This window comes from Silurus aristotelis, assembly GCF_946808225.1.
Source record: "Silurus aristotelis genome assembly, chromosome: 14".
Lineage (NCBI taxonomy): Eukaryota > Metazoa > Chordata > Actinopteri > Siluriformes > Siluridae > Silurus > Silurus aristotelis.
In genome coordinates this window covers 10,938,919-10,966,029 of record NC_139587.1, presented here as the reverse complement: position 1 = coordinate 10,966,029, position 27,111 = coordinate 10,938,919, and the positions used below count along the sequence as shown (strand labels likewise).

Here is a 27,111-nt window from a genome sequence, read left to right as displayed (position 1 = left end):
CTTCACCACCACCAAGCCCCTGTCTGACCTCTTCCCTGAACCTCACACTACACTCTTCCTCCTTCAGTTTCCACCATCTTATTGTTCTTTCAAACCTTACTTTCCTCCTCTTCTTCTTCGCCTCCAAAACCATCCTACAGACCACCATCCGATGCTGTCTAGCTACACTGTTCCCCGCCAACATCTTACAGTCTCCAATCTCCTTCAGGTTGCATCTCCTACACAGAAGATAATCCACCTGTGTGCACCTTCCTCCACTCTTATACGTCACCCTATGATCCTCCTTCTTCTTAAAATACGTGTTCACCACTGCCATTTCCATCCTTTTAGCAAAATCTACCACCATCTGCCCTTCCACATTCCTCTCCTTAAAACCATACCTACCCATCACCTCCTTATCACCTCTGTTCCCTTCACCTACATGCCCATTAAAGTCTGCCCCAATCACCAATCGTTCTTTCCTAGGTACACCATCTACCACTTCATCTAATTCACTCCAGAATCTTTCTTTCTCCTCCATCTCACAGCCAACTTGTGGAGCATAGGCACTGATGACATTTATCATCATCCCTTCAACTTCCACCTTCACGATCATCACCCTATCAGAAACTCTCTTCACCTCCACTACACTCTTACTGTACTCTTCCTTCAGAATCACCCCTACACCATTTCTCTTCTTATCCACACCATGATAAAACAGTTTAAACCCACCTCCAATGTTCCTGGCCTTACTCCCTTTCCACTTGGTCTCCTGAACACACAACACATCTACCTTTCTCCTTTCCATCACATCAGCTATCTCTCTCCCTTTACCCGTCATAGTACCAACATTTAAAGTACCAACCCGAACCTCTACTCTCCTACACTGCTCCTTTTCCTGCCGTCTCTGTAGACGCCTTCCTCCACTCCTTCTCCTCCTTCGGCCAACAGTAGCCCAATTTCCACCGGTACCCTGTCGGCTAACGATACCTGTGGCGGTCGTTGTTAACCCGGGCCTCGACCGATCCGGTATGAAATTCTCATTTGTGATCCGCATATTTGATTTGGCACATGTTTTACGCTGGATGCCCTTCCTAACGCAACCCTCCCCATTTACCCGGGCTTGGGACCGGCACTAAGAGTACACTGGCTTGTGCCCCCCTAATGGCTGGGTTATATATATATATATATATATATATATATATATATATATATATATATATATATATATATATATATATATATATAATATTTTTTAAAGTATTGGTTCACCTGGTGATAGGTACGGTATGTAATTTTTGAGCATTGAATTCAACATTTAGTCCGGGTTCATCTTCTATTAGTAAGAGAAAATCAACAAACCACAAAAGTGTTTTGGAGTGTGCTTATGGATATTTGTGTTCATCGGCCACAAGGGTGTTATAAAAGGCAGGTGAGGAAGCCTGGGGTGCAGTCAGTGTTCCAATTCATCCCAAAGGTGTTCAGCAGGGGTTGAGATCAGAGCTCTAAAGCAGGCCACTCAAGATCTTCCTCTCCAAAGCATGTAAACCACATCTTCAAGGAGAGGAGGCAAGTTTATTTGCCATTACCAGGCCATGTCCCAGATTGTAGGGTTATTCCAGCTGTCATTGAAAACAACTCAAAGTAATTATGATGTTTTATGACAAATGACAAATTCAAGGTGAGTTATCCTGTGCATTTTATTGAAGTTCAAACAGGATGTTTATCATTTACAGTGAGGAAAATAAGTATTTTTACACACTGCTATTTTGCAAGTTCTCCCACTTAGAAATCATGGAGGGGTCTGAAATTGTCATCGCAGGTGCATGTCCACTGTGAGAGACATAATCTAAAAAAAAAAAATCCAGAAATCACAATGTATGATTTTTTAACTATTTATTTGTATGATACAGCTTCAAATAAGTATATGAACACCTGAGAAAGTCAATGTTAATATTTGGTACAGGAGCCTTTGTTTGCAATTACAGAGGTCAAACGTTTCCTGTAGTTTTTCACCAGGTTTGCACACACTGCAGGAGGGATTTTGGCCCACTCCTCCACACAGATCTTCTCCAGATCAGTCAGGTTTCTGGCCTGTCGCTGAGAAACACGGAGTTTGAGCTCCCTCCAAAGATTCTCTATTGGGTTTAGGTCTGGAGACTGGCTAGGCCATGCCAGAACCTTGATATGCTTCTTACAGAGCCACTCCTTGGTTATCCTGGCTGTGTGCTTCGGGTCATTGTCATGTTGGAAGACCCAGCCTCGACCCACCTTCAATGCTCTAACTGAGGGAAGGAGGTTGTTCCCTAAAATCTCGCAATACATGGCCCCGGTCATCCTCTCCTTAATACAGTGCAGTCGCCCTGTCCCATGTGCAGAAAAACACCCCCAAAGCATGATGCTACCACCCCCATGCTTCACAGTAGGGATGGTGTTCTTGGGATGGTACTCATAATTTTTCTTCCTCCAAACACGTTTAGTGGAATTATGACCCAAAAGTTCTATTTGGTCTCATCTGACCACATGACTTTCTCCCATGACTCCTCTGGATCATCCAAATGGTCATTGGCAAACTTAAGACGTGCCTGGACATGTGCTGGTTTAAGCAGGGGAACCTTCCGTGCCATGCATGATTTCAAACCATGACATCTTAGTGTATTACCAACAGTAACCTTGGAAACGGTGGTCCCAGCTCTTTTCAGGTCATTGACCAGCTCCTCCCGTGTAGTTCTGGGCTGATTTCTCACCTTCCTCAGGATCATTGAGACCCCACGAGGTGAGCTCTTGCATGGAGCCCCAGTCCGAGGGAGATTGACAGTCATGTTTAGCTTCTTCCATTTTCTAATGATTGCTTCAACAGTGGACCTTTTTTCACCAAGCTGCTTGGCAATTTCCCCGTAGCCCTTTCCAGCCTTGTGGAGGTGTACAATTTTGTCTCTAGTGTCTTTGGACAGCTCTTTGGTCTTGGCGATGTTAGTAGTTGGATTCTTACTGATTGTATGGGGTGGACAGGTGTCTTTATGCAGCTAATGACCTCAAACAGGTGCATCTAATTTAGGATAATAAATGTAGTGGAGGTGGACATCTTAAAGGCAGACTAACAGGTGTTTGAGGGTCAGAATTCTAGCTGATAGACAGGTGTTCAAATACTTATTTGCAGCTGTATCATACAAATAAATAGTTAAAAAATCATATATTGTGATTTCTGGATTTTTTTTTTTAGATTATGTCTCTCACAGTGGACATGCACCTACGATGACAATTTCAGACCCCTCCATGATTTCTAAGTGGGAGAACTTGCAAAATAGCAGGGTGTTCAAATACTTATTTTCCTCACTGTATACTTCACCTGTATAGCAGTTCTACAACATAGAAACAATCTGACTAAACCTCAGGTTTGAAATGACAGCTACATACTACAGAAATTACGAACTTTAAGAACATCCTTATTTAAAAAAAAAAATCAACATGTGGCAGCATCCCTTATATAAAAGCCGAACAAAATTAAAGGGAAAACAATTTTAACCATTAAAATGGCTTATGAAAAGAAAGATATAACAATAAAACGTTAGATTACCTGTATATGCAAATTCTTGAAAGCCAGCACTTTTTTACACCGATAATTTCAAACATCTCCCTTATATATGGCCATGGATGTTGAGGAATGTCTTTGTTTTTATTTATTTTTACATCGGCGACCCCCTTTAAATTCACATTAACCATTCCTCTTGTTGCCTTGCTCATTGTTTGCTCCACTTATCTACGTCTACTTCTGATAGCCAGGAAATAATACACCAGTAATATAGTGAAAAAGCTGCACAATGAAGGGATGACAGGCTGGAAACAGCGCTCAATGAAAATAAATAATACTAAAAGTAACGAGACTGGTTTGAATATGTAAGAAGTAGAGAGTACAGATATTTGTGTAAAAATTTAATGAGTGAAAGTAAAAAGTTGTCCGAAAAATAAATAGTGAAGTAAAGTACTGATACCAGAAAAATCTACTTAAATACAGTAACGAAGTATTTGTACTTCGTTACTTCCCACCTCTGAATAAAAGAGATTAGTTTGTTCAATGTACATCTGAAGAGAAATATAAAATGTTTCTTGCATGTTTGTTTATTGTAATTTTTTTAACCTGTATTTATGGAACCTTTAAATCTCAAAAGACTTGCCAACACACCTTAACAGATTAACAGACTTTAACCCAGGGATTGTGAGAACAACTACAGTAGCATTACCACCGTCAGATCATTCCGTTGCTGAAGCCGTGGGTGGCGAATGTGAAGCAGAGGAATTTTTCAGTACATCCCTAGATCAGCAAGGACAGCCCAAAGAGCTCCCAGGTGTAATTGAGCAACAGCTTGCAGCAGCTAAATTGAAGTTGGAATATTTAGTCCATGTGCCTGGCTATCGACAAATTCTAACAAGAATTTAACTACTTCATAATCTCTGCATCAATTACATTATGTAATGGGTTTATAAGTAATGTTTTTGCAGATATCACTACAGCAGTTTGCTCATGTTACTTAATTTCAAGATTTACGGATAAGCGGGAGAAGATGAAATGAAATGCAATGAAATGAAATATTTGTCTTCCTTGGTCAATATTGAGAAATTAGCCATTTTGTGTGAATTGTGAATTGTCCCAGACCCATTCATTCTTTGCTCCACATCGCAGCTGACCAATGAGCAATCAGAGGTTCCGAAATATACAGTATATAATATTATTTAACATACAAATGTAGTGTGAGTTAAGAGTGTCTGTCTGGATTTACTGTTTATGTTTGTAGGCCCTTTCCTCCACAGTCTCTGCAGAAAGACATCACTATATTTATATATTTAGTGTGTTTTATTGTATCTAATTTTGTGGCTGCACTGTGCAGGCAGAAGACAAATATGTCATTCAAGAGTCTATCGAGGAGACTACTGTTGGAATCTACGTCATCGAACAGCATGCCTGTGATATCCCAGAGGACATTGGCATTGACCGTGAAGGCCAGATGGTGTTACTTTGTTAATGTTGCATTAGCTGCTGCAATCTCGTTCGGTTTTAATGTATGCTTTGAACTTAAACCAATTTGAGCTGAAGTATATATTTGAAGTATTGCAGAAAGTTGTCATAGAGCTTGAGAGAAATGCAGTGTCCAACAAAGCACAAACTCTCAAAAACAGACTACTTCAATCATCTGTTGGCAGATTGTGGCAAAGCAGACATAATTAGTTTCATACATTTGTCTCTTGTTGCCGTTTCATTGCAAATGTTGTGGATTCAGTGTTTGGATAGATTAAAAAGCCTTTGGAAAACAACTCCATTGCACTACATTGTGCATGCTATGTGATTATCTTTGATATATCCCATATATGGAGTAAAGCTTTGTATAGTGGGTAGCTATGCTTTAGGACTACCCATTCTAAGCCAAAGTTTTGTATTTTTCTTTTTTTTTTTCACACAGTATTTACAATGCAATTTCCGTTATATTTTCAGATTTGACCTTTAGTGTAAGTATTAAAAGCCTTTACTTTATTGACCATGGTTGCTTTTTCATTGAGCTATTGGTGGATTCAATGTATGAGTTTCAATGTTTTTGGACATTCAATGAACTCAGTTTGCACTGCATTTTGTATACTACCTAACATTAAAATGTATAGTATTACTTGATATACAGCACATATGTAATGACGCCCTTTTTGTTTAGTGAGCTTTTATAGTTCATGTATTTGTTGTTTTCAGACAAGGTTTTTGTGGTTTGTTGATTTTCTCTTACTAATAGAAGATGAACCCGGACTCATTCTTCAGGTGTAATTTTATTTATTATTTTTTTTTTAAAGCCTTGAAGACTGTATTAAACATTGTAGGTGTGGGAAAGCCAAAACTTTGACACTTTGCTATGGAAAACTAAAATGCCTTGTTATTGCACTGAGGGTTCAAGAGTTCACATTTTAGGTTGGTCAAAGTAAGTAACAGTTACAAAGTATACTGAAGCTTTGTAAATGAATAGAGACTTAATTAAGCTGGCAATGTTGGTGTACTTGGCATAACATACTAATGTTTCAACATAGGGTAAATAAATGTATAACACTTAAATATGGAATTAAATTGACAAACAAAAGTCATGTTTGTTTAACACAGTTTAATTGAATATTTGTGATATAAATAATTTTTAATTAACAAAGTAGTCATGGTATTTTAACATGGAGTAATTGAATATAATTGTTATAAATTAGAAGCCTTAAATTAACATAAATTAATTGTTTTGGGCAAACATGACTTCCGATGTACACTTTTTTTTTATGTAAATACAACATAATTTTTTTTTGTTTACATGGAGCATCGTAATCGGTTTAAAAGTCCAATCCGAATGAAAATGCTCCATATTAACACCTCAATCGGAATAAAAATGCCCAAACTGAATGAAATTGTAATCGATTTGAGATTGGTGGGAAAAAACTTTCTATAAACTGAACAAAATAAAAATGTTGCCAGGTAAACGCTTTAATGTAGTTTGTCCAGATGAAGGCCAAAGGGGGATGACCCTTTCAGACATAGCAAGAGAGGTTGGTTGTTCCTAATCTATTATTTCTGGTATAATACATCTTTAAAAATGTCTAACTTATTCAAGTCCCACAAAAAAAAATGGTTTTCCTTAACAAACAAATGCACAAGAGGACAGGATAATGCAAAGAATCTCAATACACAATCGGTTCAACAATGCAGCTGGAATTTCTTGCCAGTATAATAGTGAACAGGCTAAGGGTTTGTCTCAGCATACCGTGTCTAGAATCTTTAAGAGAATTTGGACTAAAGGCCCAGTCTGCAGTGACCAAACCTCTCATTGGCAGAAAGAATCAAAAGGCTAGACTAACCGTTGCTGATGAGCATTTTGTGTGGAGAGAGGAGTTGTTAAATTTATTTGGGCCTGATGATGACACAGTGAAAGAAAGAGTGACCCCAAAGAGCAGCAGGAGTTAGGCCTCTTATACAGCTATATGGTGGAGTGAAAGCAAATATTTATCAGAACCTCCTGCAGCAAAATGCAGTTCTTTCCCTGCGATCACTGTCCAATCAGCCAGCAATTTTCATGCAGAACAATGACCCCTGTCACACAGCAAATGGCTAAAGCAGGTCCTTGAAGCTGAGCCCTGATACAATCCAGACTATCTTTAGAACATTTATAATATCAAATTTATGGCTAAGAAACCCACTATAGTCACTGAACTGTGGAAGAGACTGAAAAAAGAGTGGACCAAGATCACACTAGAGCAGGGCGAGAGACTAGTGATGTCCTGTGGCTGCATATGTGCTGAAATCTTTCAAAGCAAGGGCCTGTGCACTTCCTAATCATTTTTGACTGCTGTAACCTTCAGAAATTGTATTTGTAATATTTCTTTGTACTATGTTCATTGATGTTTTCTAATTTTCATCACTATGTTTTCCACAAAATAAAGGGTTTTTGTTTAAGTGCCTTGGTTATTTTGTAAAACACCATTCTACTAGCAAGGTATAGCCACAATTCATAGGCCAGTTAATGCTTACTGGAGCAGGGAGGCAGAGCAATATCTGTATAGCATTCAGAGTTTTTGCTCATAGATAGTAATGAAGCAAATCACCACTGAGCCATCCTTAATGAAGTAGGGATACTGAGTGATGCCCTCAGCTGAGCAAGTAAATAGAATGGCATCCAAAGTGGGTTTGGAAGGGTAAGAGATGGCTCCAGGCTGGATGAACGCTCCAAACAAAAAGACTAACATAGGCACAGCCAGTCATGTCACAGGGACTATCAAGCATCCCGGATCTTTTCTGCTTGGGTTCTGTAGGAATGTAATTTTTAAATAGTTGTTTTATTTTATTCTTCTGTATTGTGAACTATACATACATACATCTTTAGGAGACAAATGAAGTAACAGCATAAATTCCATGATGATGTAAAAACAAAGTGCGTGATGGAGGTTTGCAAGATCCTAATGCTCCTTTGTACGAAACTAAGGAACAAGGTAACGCCTTGTCTCTGTCTTCTGCTGTGTTGGTGACCATTATCTGAGCCAGGACAGCTACTTCCCTTGCATGTTTTGTTTTTACTTATCACATGAGTGCTTTGTTTTCCTTCGGTGGGACCCCCCCAAAAAGTGTATAAAAACAAATGCTTAGTTCTTAAAGTTGGAGTTGATGATTGCATTGCCGAAGTAAGTATGCTCTGATGTGTAGGCTCGTCTGCAATAAAGACTACTGCTTTATCTGCTTTAGATATCCAAGTCTCCTGATCTTCGCTGGAAAAAAAGGTTGCAACATTTCACATGCACCAAACAATGTTTGCTGTATCTGTGCTAAGTTTTTCCATTATGTCATGTAAAAGAAGGACAGATGGCAGGTGCAGGCTTTTATTCTGATGAAGAATAATACACAAAAAAAAAAACCTTAAAGCAAAACATGAAATATCAACATAAAAACAAAGAAGCTGGTGCAAGAGAAATACATAGCCATAAACAATAAATCCAAGACAATGACTGAAAAGCAGGGTGGAACTAAAAACTAGTGCTTATGATTCAACAATGTGGTGACAAAAATATAGAGGTTTATTGGCTCATGAAATAAAACAAGTCTGAATTCTTAGAATTTATGGATTTATTTTTTTCAAAATGTTACTAATCAATAAGAACAGAAAGGCAAATATCCAGCAAAAGGGACAAACAATAAATTGTGACACACTATACAACCCAGACCATTTCAATATAATTATCAATATGAAAAATAAGATAAAACAAAATAGTGCTCTATAGACATCAAAATTATTTCTATGTTATATTTTAGGTTATCACTTTGTATCTATGCTTGTCAGTGTTGTACAAAATAATAAATGATCACTTCAAAAAGAATACGTTTCTACATTGTGCATTTCATTTAACTCTAAAAAACTAAAGGTAATAGAATAAGATTCTAGGGATATTCTAGCAACTTCTTTGGGCTTCAACACTGCCCACAAAACACATTAGGTGACAGATTCAGTCCATGTTCATAGTCATAATTGTGGTCATAATTCATATTTCAGTTCATGTTCATAATTACATAGGGTCACAAAATATTCTTGGCAAATATGTATAGAAACATTTATAATGATTGATGATCAAATTATCCTTAACCTGCCTATACTTAATTCAATACATTTTGCATCTGTACATTATATTGCAATTTTAATTAATATTTACAATGAAAGGGAAGAGTTCCGTTAGTTCATGTATTACACATAGTAAAAAAGGAAAAACCCATAAAACTTTTACATACACATTGAACCTAACCAAAATGAAACATATGGAACATACTTTATTCCATTCTGAAACAAAATAATATACAATAAATAACCAAAAAATACCCCACAAACTGAGTTTTTAGAGAGGGGCAATTCTTCAGTCTATATTGAGACGTATGAAAATATATGAAATTTACAATTTTCATTTGTGCCACCATCTCAGAACATAAAGAGTGGCAGTAAAAATCATCACTTGTGCATGTGCATGTACCAGCAGAAACTTTTAAATCAGCAAAGTCAAAAAGTGATGTATTATGCATCCTTCTTTGTTTCCATTTTCCTAGAAAAATAGCATAATAGGGAGCTATCTGGCTAGAGGCTAGTAGTTATGTCAAGTCAAATATTTTTCCTCTGTTTATAGCTGTGCCTGTTAGGTTGTTATGTAGTCCCAAAAAGTTAGGTTGTCTCCCACCATCTAATATTGTCTTTTTTCCACCTTAAAGAGAGGTGCCGCAAATTCTTTGGACTTTGAAAGCTAGGTGCTCATCACCTTGCCACAAGGATAAAATGTCCCAGATGGACATACCCTGTAAGACCTTTGCAGCAATACCAATAAGGTGCTAACAGATTTAGACCTTGAATCTGAGTCTAGCAGATTTAAGCCCTGAAGTAAACAAAAGCTTGCTAATCATCAACTGTCAAGCATTCACTGATAATCTGAAGAAGCCCAGAATATAGTCTGTACTGCATTCCATATAGTTTAACAACGTTGCCCAGCTGAAATGGATGCAACTCTGAAACTAATGTTCTTCAGCTAAGTCCTACTCATAGTTCAATTATGTTTGTTGTGTTCTTTGTTGCTTGCTAAAGCAGCAAATATAATTTGTGTTTACAGCTACTTAAAGTTATTTTTCTATGTTATTAATAATAGATGTTAAACCACCTTATTTAGCCCAAGACATCCTCATCAGCAATTCTAATTGAGTATGGGTCAATTCCTGAACCTGAGCTTAAAGGTGATTTTGATAGGTCCAAAATCAGGTTGGCTACAGCCCAAGTTCAACTAAACAATGTTACGGTATTTGGACAAAGGTCCCCTTGTACTCCATAGTGCACTACAGTAATCCCGCTTTTATCGCGGTTTTCGTTTTCCGCAGGTGGTTATGGAACGTAACCACCACGATAAAAGGGGGATTACTGTAGTGCACATACGGACGCCACCCCAAAAATGCTATTTTATGTATACAGCACTGTACTGTATCAACAATTTACTTCATTTTATAAATAATAATTATATTTTTATTAATACATTTTATTATTTTAACATAAGACTTCATAAAAACAATTCCCTATAAGTTTTTTAGTCAATCATGCTATCCACGAGATACTGGGAAAATCAGAGCAACAAATTAGTTATGTGGCAAATGTAATTCTGTGATAAAATTGGGGTGCGAGATTAGAACCGCGGTAAAGCGGGGGATTACTGTACTTGTATGAAGGAGCAGAGGTATGGTATTGCTGATAGATTCACCAAATAAAGCATTACTTCCTGATGCCACAGTTTCCAAGTGCTGAATAAATATGAACTGATGACATCTAGCGAAACATCAACTGACTTCTACTGGGTGTGTCAAACATTAGTAAATTTTTACCTGTCTTACAATTAGCAGTAGAGCAATTCCTTTAAACAACAGATCCATCTGTGAGCTGATTGATACTTGTTTCTAGTGGTGGAACACCAAGGATAAGATACATTCCAAGAACATAACTCTTTACTAGCTTGGTTTAAGCATTGTCTTAGTACAAATCAATCTCCTGTAGGTATGCAAATCAATATAATCTATCCCATGTACCAGGGTTATAGGTTGTGCCACCAAAGGAGAGTGCAGTTTTAAGGATCACAAAGCCAGTATAGTCGAATAGAGACTCCATTTTACTAGCAGACTAGCAAACCATGGGCAATGAGAGGTGAAAGAGGCGGAATTAAGTGTGAAGGGGTGGCAATAAAAACAAATTAGTTCCAGCCTCTACCTGTTGGTTTGGTCCCTATTAATAAAAATACTACTTTCATGTCATAGATGTGGTTTCATGTAGTGTTTTTTTAGTTTATGGTGTTACTGTAGTTTGCAATCACTGTGCGTCTGTCTACTAGCCAGCTTAACCATTAAGTGTTCTTGTGCAGACCTGCCATGGAGAATTCCATCTATTTGTATATTTTGTAAATAAATAGATTCTAATTCTTCAGATAATTTCCATTGCCACTGGCCAACTACCAGTTATCCCTGATAACTACCATGCAATGAGACAGGAGAACCTGTAAAGTAAGCTGAAGAATAAGATGTAGAGTTGCAGGACAGCATTATTTATTGCAAATACTACATCATAAACCATTTCATGAGTTTGGTGAAATGTTTCAGCATGTATGTGCACATACACAAGAAAGTATCCAGGCTTTTACTGTCCCTCACAGTTATTCAGGTTTATACACCCACAGTTATATGTGTTACTATAATTTAGAAAAAAACATATAAATTATATAATTGATCTGTGACAATGCTACCAAGACACCATAACCGAACCTCAGGTAAAGTGCTTCAGATAACATGTATAAAAGCATTTTTGATCGGTAAATTTACAGTGTTGTTTAACATGACTTTCACACAAACTACAATATTTTGCAAAGGAACCCTTTTAATAACTACAGCTTTCAACTGATACAACAATCAGCCTCATTTACAGCAAATAAATACCCTGTTTAGAAAACACAGTATGACTTAATTTATACTAAATCAATGGAACTGCTTTTGCTGGTTAAATTTCTCATAAATGTTGTGCGAGGTTAGTTTAAAGATTTGGCTAAAGATTTACCTTACTGCAAGCATGTACTGTATGAACATATGTCTTTGCACAAAGACCTCAACCTGTTTTGAGATTATAAATTACAAAAGAAATTCACAAATGACTTATTCCATTTCTATCTGGTGAGAAATTACCTTTAAAAAACATCAGTTCATGCAATCATTTGATGCACAAATCTCTCGTAGGTCAATATGTATCAAATATCTGCATTTTTATATATGCATCCTAATTTCTTCTCAACAACACATTAAATTGCATACCTTTAACCAGAAATGTTAAAAGTACTGAGAGTAAATTGAAATTTGTGTTTTGCTGTATATTGCTAAATGATTCTTTATTTTTATTTTTGGTTATTTTGCACAAGGTAGTCAGGTAATGTTGCCTCAAGTTTCTGCAAAAAGTAATAATAATATATGACTAATTAAACAGACAGGTTCTACTATGCTACTATTGAATGACTGGGTCAGTCAATCTTAAAAGGTTAAAAATGCTTGCATCATTTTTCACTGTTGTGCTGCAGTCAAAGCAGATGAGACCATCCAGTGCAACATCTGTTTTTTTTAAATGTCACTTTTTTTTAACATTTCTGCTATTTTTTCAACAATGCTAACCTTCCAAAATTTTGCCAGAATGGTAATTGAGTTTGTCTAAGTTGGTGAATCTCAAATAGGTTGGACTGTGCCAAGTCATCGGTAGATGCAAACTGTCCTTTGGCTATGGGTTCCTGGAGGCAAGGTGATGAAGGGGAAACATACCTGTTCAGATTCAGAGCTGACCAGCAAAGATGAAGAGTGAAGGAGCAGATAAAAAAAAGGGGACAACAATTACTTACATTACTTACACTATCAAACCACCAATGCTACAGTCCCACTAATACACACTGTTTTTCTTAACATACAATACATGTATACATACATGTGGCGAAACTAGTGATAGATCTAAAGAAAATTCCATAACTCTTAAGTTTTAATGCAAAGCTAAACATATATACTACATATTCCAAATTATGCTGCTTCTGAAATAAATACTAATTTGTACATTTGATATATATGGCTACTTTTGTAAGAAGTTGCCATGGCATCTTAAAAAAAAAATTTTGTAGGATGGTAAAAGACCTTGTACTCAATTATGTGTGCATTCCAGGGATTGATCTTAAATTTCAGTCAAGTCATCATTTCATAAACACATTATAATAGGTTTACTGGTATTAAGGTTTTGCTGCCATTTGCTAAATCAACAAGAGCTTTGGTGTTGGTGAGCATTTTTGCTCTATAAATTTAAGAACTGTATTCAAAACAGTTGCCATGGCATCTTGGAGAAAAGTTAACGCTACAGAAAACGCTTTTAAATATACCTTTATCATTTTCATACCATGTCCATATAATATGGCCCTCTTTCTCAAGATGATATCTATAAATGAATCTGCAAATTCAAGAAAATACTTCACCGTATGTCAGTGAAGTACAATGGATTTCAAAAACAATTGCAAATATGACAATAAGAATGTATGTATATAAAAAAATCTATCTGTCTTTTTATTGATGTTTACTTGAAATATTTAATACCATTACAGCAGGACCAGCATCATATATATTCATTAGTACAGAGATCCCCATCCACCAGGTCACAACTCTGTAACAGGCCATGCGAGAATCGCTACCGAGTTGCAAGAATGTGGTGAAAACTTATGGATATTACACTGTATTATGCATTGTGTGTTTTGCCCTTTAAGAGCCCCGATCCGAATTGACATATGCGGGAATTTCAGAAAACATTATTTTATACTTGCAAAAAATTCAGCTAATTGTTAACGAGTGTTAAAAGAATATTGGTCAAATGTGTCTTTAATGGAGGCAGTTAAAAAAACAACAAAAAAATTATGTTGTTAATGGAGAGACAGATAATGACAAGAAAACGGGAAAAGCAGCCTTTAACCAAAAAACCGAAATATTAATCATATCATAAATATGGTTTTGTCTGTACTTTTTACAGTTTACATGCTCCAAACCCAATGTGTGTAATACAGCCAGCCCTCCTCATTGGGACTAAATGTTAGATGTTATGGTATAAGTAGAGTAATATTTTTTTTTGATTCGATGACTTTATGTTAATTGAATGTTAATTCAGTAAATTAACTGTGTTTATATATATATATATATATATATATATATATATATATATATATATATATATATATATATATATATATATATCGTTCGTGAAGGGGTTGTTTTTTGTTCATATATATATATATATATATATATATATATATATATATATATATATATATATATATATATATATATATATATAACTTCCAGTTTTACTGACTCTGCAATATGGTGGGCCGTTCTAAAGTGACTGAAAGCCTCCGGCAGCAGGTTGTCCAGATGAAGGCCAAAGGGATGACCCTATCAGCCATAGCAAGACAAGTTGGTCGTTCCAAATCTGTGAATTCAATAATATTGAATCTTAACAACATCACAAACTCATTCAAGTCCGCCAAGAAGGCTGGTCGTCCACGGAAGACAAATATAAGAGAGGACAGGATACTGTGGAGGATCTCAATGGGCAATCGTTTCCACACTGCAGCTGGAATTGCTCACCAGTTCAGCACAGAACAGGGTAAGGATCTGTCTCGTCATACAGTGTCTCGACGTTTAAGAGCATTTGGACTGAAAGCCCACTCTGCAGTGACCAAACCTCTCATGAGCAGAAAGAATCAAAAAGCTAGACTAAGCTTTGCTGAGGAGCATGTTGTGTAGACAGAGGAGAACTGGTCCAAAGTTCACTTCAGTGATGAAAGCAAGTTTAATTTATTTGGGTCCAATGGGAAACATTATGTTCGGCGACAAACTGGAGAAAGACTGAACCCAAAGTGTGTAAAGAAGTCAGTGAAAAGTGGAGGAGGAAGTGTCATGGTTTGGGGCATGTTTTCTGCAGCAGGAGTTGGGCCTCTTATACAGCTACATGGCAGAGTGAATGCAAATGTTTATCAGAACCTTCTTCAACAACATATGGTTCCTTCCCTGCATTCATCACCCAATCAGCCCGCAGTGTTCATGCAGGACAACGCTCCATGTCACACAGCAAAACGGGTAAAGCAGTTCCTTGAAACTGAAAACATTGAAATAATGACATGGCCTGCCCATCTTTTTCCATGCTACAGTCATTGTTGTTCTCTAATTTCGATCAGTGTGTTTTCTGCAAAATAATGTTTTTTTTTTTTAAATGCCTTAGTTATTTTGTGGAAAAGGTGTTCTGGTAGCATGGTATAGACAGGACAAAAACTCCTTCAACTGTTGAGCAGTGAAGATGACATTATTTCAGAATTGTTCAATTGTTTATAAATTGTTCTGTAATTTTGATCGCCAGTGTGTGTGTATATACAGTATATATATATATATATATTTATATATATATATATATATATATATATATATATATATATATATATATATATATATATATATATATATATATATATACAGTGAGGAAAATAAGTATTTAAACACCCTGCTATTTTGCAAGTTCTCCCACTTAGAAATCATGGAGGGGTCTGAAATTGTCATCGTAGGTGCATGTCCACTGTGAGAGACATAATCTAAAAAAAAAAATCCAGAAATCACAATGTATGATTTTTTAACTATTTATTTGTATGATACAGCTGCAAATAAGTATTTGAACACCTGAGAAAGTCAATGTTAATATTTGGTACAGTAGCCTTTGTTTGCAATTACAGAGGTCAAACGTTTCCTGTAGTTTTTCACCAGGTTTGCACACACTGCAGGAGGGATTTTGGCCCACTCCTTCACACAGATCTTCTCTAGATCAGTCAGTTTTCTGGCCTGTCGCTGAGAAACACAGAGTTTGAGCTCCCTCCAAAGATTCTCTATTGGGTTTAGGTCTGGAGACTGGCTAGGCCACGCCAGAACCTTGATATGCTTCTTACAGAGTAACTCCTTGGTTATCCTGGCTGTGTGCTTCGGGTCATTGTCTTGTTGGAATACCCAGCCTCGACCCATCTTCAATGCTCTAACTGAGGGAAGGAGGTTGTTCCCCAAAATCTCGCAATACATGGCTCCGGTCATCCTCTCCTTAATACAGTGCAGTCGCCCTGTCCCATGTGCAGAAAAACACCCCCAAAGCATGATGCTACCACCCCCATGCTTCACAGTAGGGATGGTGTTCTTGGGATGGTACTCATCATTCTTCTTCCTCCAAACACGTTTAGTGGAATTATGACCCAAAAGTTCTATTTTGGTCTCATCTGACCACATGACTTTCTCCCATGACTCCTCTGGATCATCCAAATGGTCATTGGCAAACTTAAGACGTGCCTGGACATGTGCTGGTTTAAGCAGGGGAACCTTCCGTGCCATGCATGATTTCAAACCATGACGTCTTAGTGTATTACCAACAGTAACCTTGGAAACGGTGGTCCCAGCTCTTTTCAGGTCATTGACCAGCTCTTCCTGTGTAGTTCTAGGCTGATTTCTCACCTTCCTTAAGATCATTGAGACCCCACGCGGTGAGATCTTGCATGGAGCCCCAGTCCGAGGGAGATTGACAGTCATGTTTAGCTTCTTCCATTTTCTAATGATTGCTCCAACAGTGGACCTTTTTTCACCAAGCTGCTTGGCAATTTCCCCGTAGCCCTTTCCAGCCTTGTGGAGGTGTACAATTTTGTCTCTAGTGTCTTTGGACAGCTCTTTGGTCTTGGCCATGTTAGTAGTTGGATTCTTACTGATTGTATGGGGTGGACAGGTGTCTTTATGCAGCTTACAACCTCAAACAGGTGCATCTAATTTAGGATAATAAATGTAGTGGAGGTGGACATTTTAAAGGCAGACTAACAGGTCTTTAAGGGTCAGAATTCTAGCTGATAGACAGGTGTTCAAATACTTATTTGAAGCTGTATCATGCAAATAAATAGTTTAAAAATCATATATTGTGATTTCTGAATTTTTTTTTTAGATTATGTCTCTCACAGTGGACATGCACCTACGATGACAATTTCAGACACCTCAATGATTTCTAAGTGGGAGAACTTGCAAAATAGGAGGGTGTTCAAATACTTATTTTCTTCACTGTATATATATATGAACAAAAAAACAACCCCTTCAGGAACACATTTTTAAAACACAACTGGTCTGTGGTGTACAAAAGTTTGGAGACCCCTGCATTAGTGAATACAAAATAATAATGAAAACTACAGCACTTGTAACAACAATAAATTTACAGACAATACTACAGTTATATTCTTTAACATTCTTGTTAGTAGCAGTTACACGATAATTTTAGTGTACTTAGACTTTGTTAGAAATGTTAGCAAATTTGCATGCCTTTGCAACTGCAAGTTCAAAAAACAACAATAAAAAGATAGCATGCAATAAAAAGTGGAAGAATTTAATTCACCTGGTAACGCTTTGGTGCCTCACCTTTCTGTTTGGTCACCTTACGCACTGTCATGGCAGCTTGTCGTTTCTGATATTCAGAAATTTCAAAGCCTAAAATAACATAAGTGCAAAAAAGGTTTCTCTTAAATTTCAATCTTTGCAGAAGACAATTCAATAATTCAATAATAACACACAACAATGAGCATTCTTATATATATATATATATATATATATATATATATATATATATATATGATCTACATATGATTATGATATACATATGATCTGCACCAAAATGATACAAAAATTGTCCATTCGGTAATTTCATTGGTCTTATGTTATGCCGCTCAGTTTTTTGGCTTGAAGTTTGTAAAACCGGGAAAAACCCAGGAAAAATTCATAAATAAGCCGCTTCTGTGTTTAAGCCGCAGGGTTCAAAACGTGGGAAAAAAGTAGCGGCTTATAGTCTGAAAAATACGGTATTCTAAATCCAGAAGCATTAGTTCCATTTTCTGGAAGCCAGTGTTTAATTAAATACAGATTTACCTATTTTTTCATCCTCCAACACCATTTTCCGCTCTTCATGAAATGCCCTAAGCCAGCGAATCTTTTCCTCCAGTTTTTTAGCCAAGAAGATGTGGACCTCCTCTGTGTCCTTGTTGTGCAGTTTAAATGCATTTTTTACGCTAACATTGAAGTCATCATCCCGTCCATCAACTGCATCTTTTACTTCATACCTGTCCATGTTTATGCGTCCTTTGTAGTAAAGGATGTCACGTCGAATAAGATCCTGTACATTGTGAGAATGTCAAGGTGGAATTAGTCAAAAAAAGCTTTGCTTATGCAGTTCTCTTACAATTTATGAATATAGGTTAAGGTTAGATATGAAGTGTTTAATTCAGTTTTACTGTGGTGAAGAAGATATAAAATAGAATCTCAGCAGTTTAACTGTAAGAAATGGAAATTTGGTGCCACCCAAAAGGTTCCCTCTTGAGTCTGGTTCCTTTCAAGGTTTGTTCCTCATGCCATCTCAGGGAGTTTTTCCTTCCCACAGTCACCACCAGTTTGCTCATTAGGGACAAACTTACAATTATGAAGAACATTCTTATTTATTCTTTATTACTGCATTATTTGGGTAAAGTTGCTTTGAGACAATGTCCATTGTTAACAGCGATATACAAATAAAAATGACTTGAATTTAATTTAATTGAAGTAAAAATGTGTTAAGCCTTGAAGTGGATGGACTACAAAAACAGACCACATCTGTCAGTTAGTGTCCTTTTGTCAGCCAATCACATAGTCTGGTTATGCTTGATTATGCAGATTTATTGGATTATGCAGGTCAGAATCTGGCATTACCATCGTCATCATCATGAATTTTCCCTTATGTGAACAGTTGAGGCTGGGGGTGGTGTTTGGGGAATGTTTTCTGTCACTCATGGGGCCCCTTATTAGTGCATCAACTTGAGTGATGTTACAGTTCCGTAGGGCAAATGAATATTATTGCTGACCACATGCACTAATAAATGGTCACAATTGCCTATATTGCCCATTATATTTTATTATGGCCACTTACAGCTTGATAATAACTCTACCACTGGGATGTGGTATTAAACCTGGATATTTGCAACATGACTGTGCAGGTACAAATCTGCTGCAATTATTTGAGGTAATCTTGTTAACTTGGAACTTGGCTTCATGCCACATAAGATTCCTATGCAGAATTAGTATGGTACTTCTAATAAAGTAATTAACTGTAAAAACACAAGGTGTTGATTATATATTCAGACTAGTTAAATACAAAAATCCATCTTACCACCATTTATTCTTAAATAATAAATAGGAAAATACATCATGTACCTTTTTACACAACACCAGCTGGTGATCAAAAAGAAAGAAGACTCGGTGCTGACTCCTTCCATAAGGCTGGAAGATCCAGGACAGCTCACCTGTGTAGATCAGTTCAGAGCTTCTGTCCAATATGTCATCACCCTGTACAGAGAATCAAATTTATAACTAAAATTTATTTTGTTCTTCAAATATGGAGAATTTGGAAATGCTAAATTATCAGAAGAAAATAAAGAAGAAAAAATTTTAATTATTTTTTTTTTTATATTTAAAGAAGAAACATTTTTTTTCAAGTGCTCATAAACACAAATATCTACACTGTATTTTTATAATATACCGTATGCAGTTTTTTGCTTTAAGCTTGTCAGAAGAAATAGCAACATGTATCTGAATTAGGATCTCGTAAAATTAAATCAGTTATAATTACTGTTTTAAGAATTGTTTTTTCATAAGGAGTGCATCTTTCACAAGTTCATAGTGGTGTGTGCACATTTTTTATGTGCTCCATACAGGATGTGCAAAGAGCAAAAACATAATATTTCTGTTAGGATTTCCAAACAAATAGTTAAAATTATTAAAAATTAATGATAAAATGTTAACTTGTACATGTATTGCACATGCTCTTAAATAGAAGTTTTAAATTAAAGGACTCTATTTTGTCTGGAAGTATGACTGTATCCAAGCTTTATATTACATTCTGTATCAAGCAAACTGCTGATATTTCTGAGAAAAACTTTATTAAACTTAAATATGATATATAATAGTGATGACTATTGTATTCTTCTTGAAAGGCCAGTTACAATTCCATAAACATAAACCTCTGTTACAATCATTAGGATGTTTATGAGTGAATTCATTTTTTTTCCAATATAAAACACCTGTTCTGAGAATAATGACTTAAACCATTATATTTTTATATTACTTTGAACATTTCTCTATGGTTTCCCCAAAAAAAAAAAAATACTACAACCTTAAATATTATATTCAAATTTTCCAGATTACAATGTGTAACTGTATTTTCTAATCTCCTTATGATAACCATTACTAAATAATTTGTAAAGAATAAAAGTTACATTATAAAATGCTGATAATCAATTTATCAACATTATCGATAGCAATCTATCTATAATCACTTAAAAGTAATTAATTACTTTGAACGATCAAAGCTTAGTTTTCACTACCAAATTTTTAAATGCACTTTCCTGGCTACATTATTACATTTAATAATGCCTTATAAATTACCCTAGGTAACAACTAATTCAACCAGTGTTGGGCAATAACGCGTTACTAGTAACGCATCACTGTAATGCAGTTACTTTTGACAGTAACTAATACTGTAAAGCATTATTATTTTTTTTTATAAATTAACTCCGTTACCGTTACCGTATGGTGCGTTGTCCGTTACTTTTTAAAATTCATTAATTTTGGCTGAAGTGTAGCCCACAGCCTAACCTGTTTACAGCAGAGACGCATTGTAGGATTGGTGGATGCCAACCACTGTAAACACGAAGAAGACGCACTAGAAGAGTTTCACAAAGTAAAAATTTGCTCATTATTTCACTTTAGTTGAGCATAAAGACAAAAATTTTTAGTCAAATGTAAGCTGTGTCTTTCGGGCCGAAGGTCGTATCTACTGCGATAGCAGCAACTCCAATCTGTCGAAGCTCCTCCAGAAACTACATGCCTCAATGAAGCTAGAAGCTAACCCGGTGTTATGTTGTACATTGTTGATAGTTTTCATACTTAAGCTGTGAAAGGAACATTTTTAAGAGCTCAACACAACAGCTTTTATGATGCAGAAGCCACTTTAGTTTTTGATTCTGAATATATTATTCAGCTTGTTTTGTTATTTATTTCAGAAATCCTTGTGATATATTCAGTTACTTTTTAAATGAAGTAACTAGTAACTGTAACTAGTTACTATTTCTTAGTAACTAGCACAACACTGAATTTAACCAATGATATTCTAAAAGCTATTGAATCTAAATGGCTTGACTTAATTTAGTATCTATGAAATACACAAATGTTTCATTGGATGACAAAAACAACATCCTGGCTTTTAAGGTTTGTGATTGTTTTAATATGGAAGAAACTGATTGGGTATCTGAAATTGCTCAGTTCTGGCATTAGTTCACTTTTTCTAACCATGTGTTAAAGCTAGAGAAGTGGGGCCATACAATTTTTTCAGCTGCTAGTGTATGTACATTTTTTACATCAATAAAACATTGACTGTTTCTTATTAGATACTTTTATTTTATCCTCTCTCTAGTCTGTCTATTTTATTTTGTATATTATAAGGCTAGTGAATTATTATTTGTGTCACAATGGCATTTTTAGAAGATCATTCGACCCAAACAATAAGGTGAAATTGTGTTTTGGACAGAAGAAAGAGTTCCCTCCCATTTGTCTGGCTAATGAGCAGAATTGAATTGCCAGTCACCACTGCCGTTTCCTTGTAACTATGTAGTTAATTGGCCCTAGGTTAAAAACGACTAATGTGCAAAATCATGGATTCATCAGGTGAGAGCTGCTATACCAACAAGAAACATTTGTGCCAGATTGTCACAACATGTGCTGTGTTACAAAACATGGTACAGCAGAACTGCCTTATGCTCCTCATCTTCAATAAACACAATTAACACATTAAGACACCTACTGAGCAGACGTGTAATCTTTGCACTGCGCAATTACATGTGAATGTCATGTTTCAGCTGTGAATATCTAAAACTAATTAAAAGATATACATTTTAAAAGCTCCTTAATTCATTTCATTGACATTTTGCGATGTGAATGTAATGGAAATATATTAAATTAATTTTCAAATTCGATTCAAAATTCAATTTCCATGTTCTTTATCAATCAAATGAATTGCATTCAAAACAACTTTTAATTGAACAGACAGTTTGTCACCACATATGCAAGTTAGACTTCATCTGGGATCTTGATGACTACAGAGACTTTAAAAGACCTCTAAATGTACAAATCTGAACATAATCCGGACTGTCCAAACTAACCTCCCAGTCCAGAACAGAGGCCTGCCACTGTGCAATCTTGTCAATGTTCTCCAGTCTCCTCTTGCGCTCATTGATCTGCTGGGTCACATTTCTCATGACAGCTAATGCTGCAGCCACATATCGGTAGTCACTGAAAATAAAACCAGACAAAAATGTTTTATTCATAATCATCATGAATATATTAGAGCTATGTTTGTATGTGATACATAAAACAGCTGAAGAAATGCAAATGTTTGCACTTAAAGCAAACAATAAATGCATACTAAACATATCTGTAAAAAAAAATGATATAGCTCAATTAAATTTATAATTGCATGAGCAATGATTAATTACAATTACCGTATTTTCCGGACTATAAGACGCTACTTTTTCCAACGCTTTGAACCCCGTGGCTTAAACAACGAAGCGACTAATTTATGGATTTTTCCTGTGTTTTTCCCGGTTTCACAAACTTCAAGCCAAAAAACTGAGCCCCATAACATTAGACCAATGAAATTGCCGAACGGGTTCAGGTGAACCGATGAAACTCTTTAAATTAAATCAGATGCGCTCCCACTGAATCGGGCCGCACCACATCATAAATATGGATGAGGTTCCTCTGACGTTTGACCTGCCGCTCACTCGGACTGTCAACAGGAAATGTGAATCATTCGTCACGCTGAAAAAATCAGGGTATGAAAAAACACACTTTACCTGTGTTCTGAGCTGCACGGCATCCGGAGAAAAGCTTAATCGATGGTGATTTTTAGACGCACGAGGATGCCAAAAGATCTTTTTGATCTCTTAAACTCTCGAGAGAAATTGTTGTGAAAGGAAGGAGGAAAACAGTGAACAATGACTTTCTTGGTAGGCTACTGTTTAGATACAAGCCGTGTAACAAACACTGTCTTTCATTAAAGCCTGTGTAAAGTTCATTTGATTTTGCAAATTTGATTTGATTTGCGGCTTATAGACAGGTGCGGCTTATTTATGTTCAAAATAAAAATCTTTGTCAAATTCAGTGGGTGCGGCTTGTATTTGGGTGTGCTTAATTGTCCGGAAATTATGGTAATCAGATTTATAAGAAACTAATATGCATGGTTTAATGTTATGGCTCCATCTTTGCTTCTTGTGTTTGTGTGTGTTTAATTCTCTTTTTGTATATTGCATAGTTGCATTTAGTCAATTTCAGGTTTTCCAGTGTGCCAGACCAAGGCTTTCCCTGTGGCTTGTTCTTTTCCACAAGAGTGGTTAAACAGCAGACAGTCACATCAGCCTTGGTGATCTGATTTACTGTCTTTGTGATACTAGATATTTGTGCCTGACTGATTTTGGTAAATAACCAACATTTATGTATTTTTAGATTTGGCTGTACCCTGTTGACTTTGACAAAAAAGTCTTGACCTGGAACAAGTAACAAGTAATACCAGTGATTATGAATTCAAACCCAAGCACTGCTAGAGCTTGGCTGACTGCACTATGTAAGAAAGTGTAATTTTGAGAACATTTTCCTTTTTAAATGAGTAATTAAGTAATTTAATACATGATCAACCAATGTTATGCTTCTGATTACAATTGTATTCAGGGATGTCAAAACAATGTACACATTTAAATGAAAAGACAACTTAATTTCTAATTGAGCACATAATAAATAATTAGAAATCATTTTATTTAGAAATAATAATAATGTTTAAGTATTTATCTTTATGCTTCCTGTCTTGACTAGGAAAGCTTGCATTAAACTAAAATATAAAACAGAAAAGACCAGTTTTGTGATCTAAAAATCTGAAAGAAAGATACGTATTGTATACTGAAACTTTAAAGTTTCTAGACTATTACAATAGTTGGTTCTAATAATGTGTTCTTCAGATAATGCTTCTAACCTAATACTTTACAAACGTACAGAAAATCCCCCATTATACCTATACTTTCTTTGTTCTATTTTGTATTGTGAGATGAATGGGTTAAAAGCTGTCAACAATCCCCCCTTGCTCTATTTGCAGCAGAGCACAGCACATGTCTGCACATAGTGCTAGCCGCCACAAAGCAGCTTACTTGCCATAAAAGCACCATGTGATTTTGTTTTGTGGGCTGAACTCCTGCTTACTCAAGTTAATAAGGGAGATCGGCACAGTGGCTAAGTTTGTCAGTCTGTTCATTAAATGAAGCTAGACCTGCTGTATGTTATGAGGTGTTATCAAAAAGTTTCAAGACTAGTTTTGTAACACACCAACCAATAGCAGCACAAGGCTGCACACACAGTCACAGGGAGCACTAACCTTCATGAGTCAGTGTGCAAAAGACATCATTCTGTGTACATTGGTAGCTGTTCAACTGATGCTATACTGAACAAGTGCGTCATGTCTGCAATTTCATCATGGAAGCAAGTTATGAAGTTACAGCAAGTTGGGCAAATCTACTATAGAGACGTTTGAAATAATTATGCTGCAATGAGTCGTTAAAGGAGTTTTGGGTGGCAATGAGTACCTCCAATGCTAAGGGTGAGGAGGGATGAGGTGTGTTTGCCCACTCGTACAGCTTGTGGTCCCAGGACTTCCAACATAGAGGTGTGTGAAGGGAATTATGGTGTTAAACACTGAACTGTAGTCGACAAACAGCATTTTCACATAGTTCCCTTAACTGTAGTCCAGGTGACTCATTGCTGTGTGGAGAAGATGTGTATTGGCATCCTTAATAGAGCGGTTTTGGCAGTAAGCAAACTATAGTGGGTTCATTGTGTCTGGTAGTGAGGCAGTGATGAAGCCTCTGACCAGAAAAAAAACTTCATCACTACTGAGGTCAGGGCTACAAGACGGTAGTCGTTGAGGCAAACGGGCTGGGGTTTCTTTAGGACAGGAAAAGTATTTAGCTCCTCTGCCAGAGAAGCGTCTGCATTCCCGTTTCTGGAGGATGGTGCTTTTTAGTCTGTGATGGTTCTCAGTCCATGCCACAGGCTCCCAGAGGTACGATGTTGAAACTGTGACTCTAGTTTCCTCCCGTAGCCCCGCTTTGCTTTCTTCACCACTCTGCGCACACTGTACTCATCCATGTTCCTGCTGATGAGCCCCATGTTGTAGGCAGCAGAATGGGATATCAAAGCATTGCAGATAGTTTATCCACCCACAGCTTTTGGTTGTAAAAACGCTCTGATGATGGTTTTCTGCACCGTGTCATCCACTAGTTTTCCGATAAATCCCACAACCACTTTCGTAAACATGTTGACGTCATCAGAGCTGTGCCTTAACAAATGCCAGTCTACGTCATCTAAACCATCCTGCAGAGCGGCCACCAATTGGTTTGTCCAGTGTGCAACCTCGATCTGAAATGGAGCTTCCTGCTCCAGCCTTTGTTTGTATACAGGCATAAGGAAGATGGTGGCATGGTCTGATTTCCCAAATGGTGGGCATGATTGTGCTGAGGTAGTAAGGGGTGACATTTGATGGTTAGGAGTTCAGATTTGTTGTGCAAGAGCGTGAGAGATACAATCCTTATGCTGTCGAATCAGCGGTTGTTTACCTTAGACACACTCCACCTCCCCTTGACTTCGCTGACTCTTCCCCGTTCTGTCCATGCGGTAAACCAAGAAACCACTTCGTTCAGCCATGAAGGTTACAGTCCCGAAAGTTCCCCCTGGAACAGCCCTTAATTTGTTACTGTAATGAATTAGCTTTTTCACGTATCTGTACTTTACTTAAGTATTTCTGTTTGGGGAGACTTTCAATTTTAACTTCACTACATTTTAAGGTAAAATATTTTACTTTTTACTCAACTACATTTTGCGAAATCAGTCGTTCCTTTTTATTCATGAGTGGATAAAAACTTAGGACCTTGAAAACTTAAGGCCACAAAAAAAAATAAATAAATAAATAAATCTATCACTTTTTTAATCGCTCATTTGCATGGTTGCGTCAGTTATTATATTATGTCCTGGTCAGTATTTGGAGTGTGCACCCACTGCCTGGAGAAGTTCCCACTCTCACACACTCAAAAAACAGAGGCGGGAGTGTTGTGATGTCACCACAGCCTTCAGGGTTTTCAGTGGGAGATTTGACAAGACCTGGAGTGATGTCACATCAGTAAGGAGAGCTGAACCCAAATTAAAATTAGGGATAAAAAGGTCTAAAGCCTCAGAAGTACAATTCAGAAAAAAGAGAATGAGGATAGTATAGACTAATGCATTTAATGAAATAGGCTAATAACTGTATATCACATATGCTGTGTTTCCTGCTAATTTATAGTATGTAGTTCATAATAATGTATATAGCAACAAAACAATTACAACCTAACTAGTCTAATTGGATTGTAGTTAAACTAGCACTTTTAAATTTGGTTACCTTTAATTAAGGTGATGTCATAAAGGTCTTCTGTGATTGTACTGAATAGATCCTGAACTTAGTTCAGTAAGGGGAATCTCCAGTGCAGCTTAAATGGCTAATTCAAAAGACATATACTATAAGGCTATAGATGTTGTATGCATCTTATGGTTACAATTAGCCAAGGAGTTGTATGGCTCTTGGTTCTAAGAGTTTGATCAATTGTGCACAATGACCTGTATTCAATTGTGCAATAAATGCATTTAAGGTGATATTTATATATGAAATGGAGCTTTCAGAAATGTATTGTGGACTCCTCTGAAAATATTACTTAATCTTCCAGTGACGGTAGCTGAAGCAGACAGGAGCTTCTTAAAGCTGAAACTAATAAATGAGGGAGACTTGGTGTGGTCATGGTGTGGTTCACCCAGGCTGAAGAGTAACATAAGAGTGACATTAGAGACTTTGCACATAA

General features: G+C 36.6%; 1 protein-coding gene across 21 annotated transcripts in view; it reads right to left on the bottom strand.

The window, feature by feature from the left end:
* Nucleotides 1-8,584: 8,584 nt before the first annotated feature.
* Nucleotides 8,585-27,111, bottom strand: part of arhgef9b (Cdc42 guanine nucleotide exchange factor (GEF) 9b) — a 66,254-nt gene continuing 47,727 nt past the window's right edge. For 11 of the 21 annotated variants that reach the window (XM_083560204.1, XM_083560205.1, XM_083560193.1 and 8 more), the window contains 5 exons: nucleotides 22,345-22,474; nucleotides 19,343-19,474; nucleotides 18,029-18,272; nucleotides 17,525-17,593; nucleotides 8,585-12,854 (listed from right to left, as the gene is read on the bottom strand). In XM_083560204.1, the coding sequence (XP_083416330.1) occupies nucleotides 12,673-12,854; nucleotides 17,525-17,593; nucleotides 18,029-18,272; nucleotides 19,343-19,474; nucleotides 22,345-22,474 (757 nt within the window). In that variant the 3' untranslated portion in view covers nucleotides 8,585-12,672. Of the gene's footprint in view, nucleotides 12,855-13,437; nucleotides 13,525-17,501; nucleotides 17,594-18,028; nucleotides 18,273-19,342; nucleotides 19,475-22,344; nucleotides 22,475-27,111 lie in introns of all 21 variants that reach the window. The other 10 variants (XM_083560209.1, XM_083560197.1, XM_083560198.1 and 7 more) reach the window with 4 other exon arrangements.